This window comes from Harpegnathos saltator, unplaced genomic scaffold (genome assembly GCF_003227715.2).
Source record: "Harpegnathos saltator strain DR-91 unplaced genomic scaffold, Hsal_v8.6 scaffold51, whole genome shotgun sequence".
Taxonomy (NCBI): Eukaryota; Metazoa; Arthropoda; class Insecta; order Hymenoptera; family Formicidae; genus Harpegnathos; species Harpegnathos saltator.
Window position 1 is genome coordinate 884,250 of NW_020230327.1, and position 9,993 is coordinate 894,242.

General features: G+C 44.7%; 1 protein-coding gene across 1 annotated transcript in view; it reads left to right on the forward strand.

Moving 5' to 3' along the window:
• Positions 1-9,731, forward strand: part of LOC105189503 (uncharacterized) — a 96,635-nt gene extending 86,904 nt beyond the window's left edge. The window contains exon 5 of the mRNA XM_011151627.2: positions 1,963-9,731. Coding sequence (XP_011149929.1) covers positions 1,963-2,283 — 321 coding nt within the window. The 3' untranslated portion in view covers positions 2,284-9,731. The remainder of the gene's footprint in view (positions 1-1,962) is intronic.
• Positions 9,732-9,993: the final 262 nt, after the last annotated feature.

The window sequence follows — 9,993 nt, forward strand, 5'->3', positions numbered from 1 at the left end:
TAAGTAAGACGGTTGGGGGAGCGACCGGAGCATTATCTACAAACAGTAGTTCTCCATGGACTAGCTTTAACTTTGGAGTCGGGGCGATCCTCGCCACAAAGCGCGGACAATAGTTCGCTTCGGTTCGGTCCAATGTGCCAGTTCGATTAGTCACATGCTTCGTACCGCGACTTATGGTTAACATCGAACGTTTAAAGCCAAACACCCGCGATCCTTCACCGCATATGTATGCGACTCGGCATTTCGCAGGCGATTCTATGATCTGCCCAAGTCTTCCGAAAACTCTCCCAACAATCGCCCGTCTCACCCGAGCGATCGCCGTGGAAAACTACTGGTAACATATATATCCGGTTTGCGTGACAGTTTACTCATCAACAACATTTGTTCAAGTCCGTTCTTTAGATAGAAATTACCTCAACGACATTCAACGAGGACATGCGATGAGTGTTTAGAAAAACCGTTCTTTTTCACTCTGCGCATTTTGATGCGGAGGAACGATGCATCGCGTGAAATATTGTGAAGAAAGTCAGTCGGTTAATGGCTGTCAAAATTTGGTCAACGAAACGAACAATTATCCGAGTGCCGGATTTATGACGTTGTCAGAAATTAAAGCGGACACGGTACGATTCCTCGGACTCTCATCTCGGTGTGAGCCTCGCCTTTAATACGCGAAACAAAAATTTCAGCTCGTCTCTCATCCGCAGCTGCGGCTTTTCTTTTCTTTTCTGTAGTCTGGCACGTAATAAACGTATCGTGTGTTGTGTCGACCAACACACAGTGAAATTTTTCTCTTATTACCGTCGCACGCGTGTGCGTGTGTTTGCGTACAAATCTAACACTCGCCCTGTACGCCAATTCTAATATATAACGAAAACGGATAATTTGAGCCGACGTTGTTGAAATTGATCATATAAGAGAAAAATAATCGGTTCGTGCCATTTTTCTTTTTTTACGCAATCACATGAAATGAAGAAATTTATATATTTCTTGTTGAATCAATTGTAATTGTAAATTGAAATTGTAATTATATATTCAATGCACAATGATCCAAATTCTCTTGGAGAATATCGTATCTCTTAAAAATATGAGAGTAATTGAGAGAGAGAGAGAGAGAGAGAGAGAGAGAGAGAGAGAGAGAGAGAGAGAGAGAGAGAGAGAGAGAGAGAGAGGGGCGGGAGATAATACAATAGGAGATTCTCTTCCGAAATTAAGTACGGAACGCCTCGACAATTCGTCTCGCGAAATCGTACTTTCATGAAAACGTGACCAGACTTGGTTTCCCGTTTTACACAAGTATACCCATTCAATAAATCCTTGAGAAAGTCCTCCCCTATTCTTCGATTTTCGCTCGCATTAACGCGTATAAAGTACTATATCGTGTATTTCAATATAAAAAAGATCATCGAGGGACCACAAATATTTCTGTAAACTCGCCCGACAAGAACACATGTTACAAGAATATTAACCCGATGAAAAAAAAAGCTAAATTACATTCTGTAACCCCTTGTGTCGTTATAACTCTCTGTAACTTTCGAGTTGCACACCCACGTGTGCATCTGTATTTTTTAATTAAATTTTGCTTGTTCGCCACTGTGCGTTATTGTGATTCCGAGCCGGTAGTAATATCACACCAAATAGTCGGTTTATAACAGCAGTTATTAATAGATCCCCCATTTCTCACGATAGGGACGTTGGCAATGTTTCAAAGAAACAATAAAATATTTGCGGATACAAATTTAACTATTGATTTATATCCTATGCGGGAAGGGGGAAGAGACCGATGCTCGCTGCTTCCCCCGCTGCGTTTTCTTTCTTTTTTTTGCAAAAGCAAAACGTTGAGCTGAGGGAAAGAGGGGTCAAGCCAAGTGAGAGTAAAAATGTCCACGGCGGGTCAGCGGGTATACAACATTCAAGTATCGCCGCTATTCTACCGCTAATTCCGTCGGATCACATCTTTTGCAGGTGCCGCACGAGAACACTGTCCAGCATCCGCCGTTGGCACCCTTCAGCACTGGCGGCATTCCGAACAGTCTCGGGCTGCGACTAGAGGCCGAGCCGCGACACTTTGAGAGCGGCGGCGGTGGCGGTGGTGGCCTGGTGAAGATCAAGTGCTTCGCGGAGGTGGGCTCGCGAGTGTACGAAGCCGAGCGCACGGTGCCGATGGCCTACGTGAATAACCAGAAGCTCAGCGCCGGTGATCACTTGCACGCGGCCGCGCGCAGCGTCCGCGCCGATCTACTCGTCCCGTTCGCAGTCTTCGCGCTTCTACTCCTCACGACGTGACCGCCTATCGCTGCTCTCGCGTGAGTCGGCTTTCTCGGGAATAACGTTCTAGCGGGCGCTCGCGCTAGCGCAACCGCGCGGCAGGTTCAGTGTCAGTTGTCCGATCCTTACGTATAAAAAGTTAGGCTTAGCGCGATTAAGCGACGACACGCTCGGGCACGGCGATCGCACGACCGATCGCCGAGCTCACGTCGGCGGAGAGATCGAGCCGCGACCGACGATCGAGGTTTGCACTCACGATCCGATCGCGCTCGCTCGCGCGCGCGCATCCACCACTCACTCACACCTATCCATGCATACACACACAGCCATAACGAAAGATACAGATTTCGTCGTTCGTTCGCCGATCCCGTAAAATAATTCCCGTAAAAATAAAGTGAAGGATGAAAATCTGGTTGAGACGAGACGATCGTACGTACGACGGTGCGGTGAGGAGGTAAATTCGCGGTCAGTTGCGTGACAGTTGTGTGACTGTGCATTTTAATTATATTCAATTGATTTCAGATTGCGCTGTGTACTCGTACTCGATGTCTGTTATTTTCATTTATCGTCACGTCAATTGTTGAGCTTACGGACGTTGCACCGCATCGATTTCTGGATAAAGAGTCTTTCTCTCTCTCTCTCTCTCTCTCTCTCTCTCTCTCTCTCGCGAGAAATTACGCGTTCGGGATCGATACATAGCGCGCTAGTAATTTTGTAGACAGGAAGTAGTCGGACGAGCGCGCTTCTCCGCATATTTTAAGCGACTTTATAGATCAGTATTCCCCGTTCGTCGGATACTTAGTCGAAAGTTTCCCCGTAATTTTCGCAGCGGTGGCGGCGGCGGCGGCGGCGGCGGCTCTCACTTCGATTTCTCCTTATCATATTTAACTCCCGATCCTTTTAACGAGTTCCAGGTTGGGGGACTCTTTTAAAGTTCCCATCGATTGCGGCTCGCAGTCGTCATTAACTTCTCATTCGAGTTTTAAGATTTTACTGCTAATAGCGAATGTCGCAAGCCAGATAGCAGATAGCACGAGCAGAAAGTTGTCGTATAATAATAACGATCGGCGATCGAATTTGACGTCGACGTCTCAGGCGCATTCATTCGAAAAATGTCACTTCATCTCAAATTTTGTTGAGAAACGGTAGCCTTTACTCAGACTGTACGTTCGAACGTGTAAAAATTGATTTCACGTATCAGACTGCGATGTCGATTCAACAATCAGCATTACTATAGATTCATCTCTGTGCGATTTTGCGTTGACTAAAATCGTCCAACTTGAATAAACTTGCGAAACTGCGATTCATTGAAATTCTTTAACAAGGATATAATTTGTAAATTCGCGCTTGATTCGCGTCCGATTGTCTCTCTTGGTATCCGTTCTGCTTTACTACTCAGCACGACAATTACAGCCGTGGGATTTAGATCGAATCGACTGTACTTTACACGACATACAGCGTCGTACAGCGGGGTTATAAATTCCGGTACAATGCGTGCAAATTCCGTTTTACGGCACGCGTGAGATTAACTACCGAAACGCATATAAGTCGCCGTGGCTGCTATCGTGCGAAACGCGCCTGCGAATTACGCATAAATCGATAAATGGATTTACCGTCCTGTCGTCCCGACAAAGCGAAATTAATATTTCGGATACCGCGCATTGCAAAATGTGATTATGCGACGGTTACAATTACGAATAACAATTTTATCGAGAGAGTGACGAAGAGGGAGACCCTCAGCAGGATCGCATGTATAAATTAAAAATTCGCGATTATTCCGACGAAAATGGTTTTTACGTCGGTTTTCGTGCGACATGAATAATGACTCGGAATAGCGTGGAAATTTTAGTCAGGACTCGATACATTTATTCTGTCATAATGAAAGAATATAAAAGCATAACGTCACGAGGCTCACGCACGAAATTAATATACTAACATATTCATAGTTCAGTGTGTGTATGTGTGTGTGTGTGTGTGTGTGTGTTGAATTGTCTAATCAACAATTTATTTTGTCGGGATTTTATTTCTTTTTGATATTTTTGCAAGTTAAATTGATCACAGCGTATTCGTTATTTCGTTCGCGAACAAAACTTACTCTTTTCAATTCGCGCACGCATGCGCGAGCGTGGTCATTATCACGGAGAATATTTCCACGCGGTTGTGAAACTGTATGGATTTTCCGCAAGTTGAGAATATTCGGCGGAATATTTGGTGATCTTTGAACGCGTCACGTACGATCGTCATTGACGAGTCCAATGGATTTCCACTCCGGCGAGTGTAGCCGGTGCAGTTTCACGTGTCTCGTCGTTGACGACAAAAGGCGTTTGGTTGCGAGAGAAGCGAGCACGGCGAGCGCGAAGAAAAGAAAATCCTGAGAAAAGATTCCACGAGGAGGAGGAGGAGGAGGAGGAGGAGGAGGAAGAAGAGGAAGAGGAAGATGAGGACGGTCCATTCGACTTCGGTGCTTTTCGGTGAGGACGTTATAAAGTAGAAGTAAGCGTGGCAGGAAAGTAAGAGAATGCGAGTGCGAGAGCGAGTGAAACGACGGAGAAAGTGAAACAAAGTTCGTGCGATCGGGGAAAGAAAGAGACGTGCAAGAAGAATAATACAAGAGCGAACAGTAGGGAGACAGAGACACGTTGTGCGCGCGATCCAAGTAGAAACACGAAGTTTGACTTCGAGAATGAAAGTAGGTGTGATATTCTAGTATCTAAGGCGTGACTCATCGGTCTTTCAAAGTGGCCATCTTCGTGTCGAAATCGCGGGATTCCCCTTCCTCCTCAGCAGGTGATTTTTCATAATCGAAAAATTTATTTTTCACGATTTACTTTATTGCTCACACGATGCGCAAATCCATCGGGCTATATCGCGCCGATATCCTATTGTTGTGCTGTTTTTGCCGCCTGCTGCTCGAGAGCGAATTCTTTAACGACGAGATAACGTCGTATGTTTCAATCTCTCAGAATTGTATAAATCTGATCGCATGCGTATTACACACATATGTACACGGAAAACAGACCTTTTTGATCGACGTATAGACACCCAAGGTCCGAAATTACCGAAGATGGCCGACTTTCGAAGAAAGCGAGTGACTATGGAAATAAACGGTAAAACGCGGGGGCGTACTTCAGGTGCGAGTGAAAACGTGAGAATGAACACGACTGGCCTCGCCGCACATATCACATCGCGACGACACGTTAACACATGTTCAACACATGCGCACAAACACACACACACACACACGGACACACACTGCACATGGCCTCACGTGCGCGCACGTGTGTCTGGATTAAGAGATGGAAGGAGGAATTATCACTCCTGCTCCCTCTTCTCCGCAGAGTGCGCAGGATGCGCATATATCACGAGGCAGTTTCCTTTCGATCTTCGCTCTATCGCTCATCGAGCCGAGTATTATTATTTATTATTGACTGTAAAATAATTTACGAGTTCGCGAGGGACTCGCTGCGTGTAAACGTTGCTTCCGGCCATGACTTTCGGTGCGTAGGCGGTGGGTATACGTGCCATTTATCGACCCGCAGAAAATTCCGGCGCGCATATTTGACAGCCACTACGGTAGGGAAGCGCCAACAACGAGACCGACATTTTTCGCACTCTCGCCTGCATCGTTTCTCCGATCGGACCCATTTATGCGCGTGACAGCGTGGCAAGAGGGAGTTTCGTTCATAATAATTGATAAACTGCCACTTCTTTTCGTATACAATCTGTAGTCAATCTCGTTGACAACGATGTCGTGCAACACTTTTAATCTTCTCATGCGATATTTTGTCGAGAGAAAGAGAGAGAGAGAGAGAGAGAGAGAGAGAGCGGGGGGGGGGTACGACACTTTTTGCACGCAAGATGCACGAGACGCAACGCGCGTTCGCGCACTAGACGCGTAAAAGTCGAACAGCGGAAACTCTGAAGGAACGGTAAAATGCGGGGTGACGTTTGTTGTGACGAGAGTCAAATGCCTCGACGAGGTGAGCAAGAATCTTCGAGATATGCTTTTGTAGGTTCGAATATAGATATGCACGTCTCTGTCTCTGTTTCTCTCTCTCTCTCTCTCTTTCTCTCTGGAAGAGGATGTTTCTTCTATCCCTTTACGTGTTACCGCAATCAATAGGCACTTTGCTTTTATAGGTCTATAAAGTTTGACACGGGCGCTGAAGTTCGCGGCGGGTGCAGCTTATTCTCTCACACGCGAGCCGAACGAAACACGGATTTATCGCGCTTGCAGAGCGCTTTTGTTAACGATAAACCATTCGTCGATAAATGGCTCAAGTTTGCAATGAGAGAGAGTTTGCCTAATCGCTCGAAATGTTCGAGTCGGCCCGTGTCGGTCGAATCTTCTTGCAATGGTTTTCTCGTAAAATCGTTACTCATACGCTCTCGACAGGGTGTCAAAAGCGATTTATCGCAAAAGTCGTGCGTTATTTCTCATAATTTGGTCATATTCGAGAAAATTTGGCCCACCGGCCAGTGGGATACATCAGCGAAATTAATTTCTTCGATCAAACAATCCGGAGCGTAACGCCGTATTATTTTGACTAATTCACTCGTATGTTGTACTAATCCGGCTAGTCATTCTCCGAATGAAGTAACCTGTATTCGAACTAACGTTCCTCCTTCGTATTTCAAATACGAAATATCTTATCGTTTTAAATATCGAGTATATAGTACAATTGTGCATATCGCGATTTTATTTCTACTCTAGTAACTTAGTGTGAATACACACACACACACACACACACACACACACACACAGTTTTGGCGTAATTCCGAGTCGAAAGTTTAACTTTACGCATGCCAATTAAGTAATTTACAATTCAGCTATCATTCCTTCCTTTGCGACATATTGGTACGATAATATTCGAAAAATAATAATATATATATACCGCAAATCTAATTTTCATACGCATGTATAATTCGAGCGTAATAATTCCACGATGATACTCGTATCGCGTGAGCAGAAGCATGGCGATATCGAAAGCGTTTGTGCAATATCGGCCGATCGCGAACATAACCGAACGCTCTCATCGCTGAAAGTTCCTATATTTGCTTAACGTTATTGGTGTCGCGAAAATGCAGCTGGTCCCAGGTGAACGTCTAAATCGACACAACGGTAAGAATTTTCTTCGCCGCGACCTCTCGCGATCGATATCCCAATTTTACGGCCCGTCGAATCGCAAAAGCTGGAGGCAGGTTCAAGGATCCTCTTTGGTGCCGCGCGGCTAGATCCCTCTCGCGTTCTCCGGAAAGACTTAAATGGATTCCTAGTGGAAACTTGGATGCAGCAAACGGTTTCCGTTTCGACGACGGAAGATACTGCCATCGAAATTTCTGTGCGGGAATTTCTGTATCTCGTCGCGCGGTTTTCAACTCGCAGTTTCTCAATCGCGTTTGTCATTCGTACGTTCAAATTACTGGCCACGTCTTATCGCGGAAAGGGTTTAAGGTGTAAATCGGAATAACACCCTAAGCTGCAATGGCATAAATTTGCATCCGACGTTAACAATTAATAATCTCGCCTTGCAATAGGAATTTACCGACGATTAATATTTTCTTCAAAATACACATTGTCTGGGAAGGACGCTTCAGTACAAGGAGTGGAAAACTGTAAAATTTATAGCTGCAAAGCTATTTCGGTAGCAAGATCACCAGTTGATATTTCAATTTTACAGTCTGCCGAGCTCCAAAATTCGAAGACGCGCGAGACATCGACTGGAGAATGTCTTCGAGATCCCCTCCGGATCCCGCAAATTTGCGTCTCGTTGAAGAATCCTTCACTGGATTCCTCGAAGAAACTTTGTTACTTCTCTCTCTCTCTCTCTCTCTCTCTCTGCGTTTTTAGATCTCGAGTTTTACGGATAGAGCAAAGCTCAAAATAAAACTTCCGCGCAATTTATGACCCCCAATTCTTTTTGTTTGTCATCAATTAAATATAAACTCATGTAACATTTATATCTCATGTATACGGTATACGATATACTATGTTCTCACAAGATATCCTTATGTCCTTCACTTACTGACCGAACTTTCTTACACGTTCTATATTCGATGTTTTTCGATGTTTTCGATGTTACAACAACGGGAGAAACATGCGTAGCTGAAATCGATTCATTTTAATTATAATATTATACATATACATATATCCTTGGTCAGAGGTATATCAAATCTTTGGCATTCGAACACTGCCACGATAAATATTATCCAGACTGATCGGAAAACATCTTACAAGAATTTTAACACGACTTGCAAGGCGATTCAAACTTCTTATCAGGATTCGTTTGTATCGGAAAACGAAAGAAACATCGGCGCCTGGCATAATCCAACAGTTATATACCTTCAAATTAATCTGTTTGTGAAGGAGAACGAGAGAGAGAGAGAGAGAGAGAGAGAGAGAGAGAGAGAGAGAGAGAGAGAGAGGGGAACATAAACACGCAACTACTTTTTATTCCGGGTCGATGGAACTACGCGCGTTCGCACATATCGTACGGGGTTAACACACAGTCGTAAACATTCTCTCTGTTCGCCAATCTCCAACCAAGTGTGCTGGCGAATCCGATAAAATCGTAGATCGAAGAGCAAAACGGAATCTCTTTGTATGGGCGCGATCGATGCCGCGATTTTATGAGCCGACGACCGACGAAAGCTCGCGAAAGGCTACGTAGTCGAAATTCGCTCTCTACTTCGCACGTTTTGCCGATTCCTTTCGTTACTCGCCGCGCACGAATCCCCGCGTTGCGCTGTAAAATGCGACGACCTTAAAAAGACCGTTGAGAGAGGCGACGATCGTACGTATGCGCGGTTCTCGCGTATCGTTGTGGCATTTTTCAGATCGCGCAAGTTGGTCCACGATGGTTTCGATCGCGACGGATGACGCCTACTATCGATCACGTCGCGTGGATCGCTATTGTAAGGTTTCCTCCTTTTTCTCTCCCTCCTGAGCACCCTGTGGACGCTGCGTGCGTGATGCTTGGCGGTAATCACACTGATACACATTCACAGAAGGTACCTTCTGAAAACATATAGTGCACACAAAATGTACGTTACCGGTCTACGAGAACGTTAGATAGGAGATTAAAAGTCCCTAGCGATACGCGTTTAACATTAATGTATAAATCGTTACAAAAGTATTAATTTAATTAATTCAAGTGTTAATCCCCTTGTAATTATAGAAGCGCACTTGCGAGCCACGATCAAATCTTGTTAGTACATATAGTGTATTCAAAGATATCCGTATTTGATGTAATCGTGGATCGCGAAGGTTCTCAAGCACCTGAAGGAAGGTTCAAGGATTACGATCGAGTTAGATTAAACTTTCCTGGAAAAACTGAGATTCACAATTATCTTTCGTTGCACTAAGAATTGTCAGCTTCCCGAGGACAAAGGGACTTGTCTAGTGAAATGAAATCAAAGTCTCTCTCTCTCTCTCTCTCTCTCCCTCTCTCTCTCTCTCTCTCTCTCTCTCTCTCTCTCTCTCTCTCTCTCTCTCTCTCTCTCTCTCTCTCTCTCTCTCTCATTTTCTTCCGGATAATCAAAATTATATCAATTTGCACCGACCTCGATGAGTTGGGATCGACGAAATGATCTCGATCGATTTCGTAAAATTATTCAATATACGGAAAGATGGATTTAGATATGCGAGTGAGATTCAAGATGAGGTTGACGGAAAATTGTAGGATCTAACGTGAACGAATCCATGAACCTTCGTTCGTTGTCCTTTGT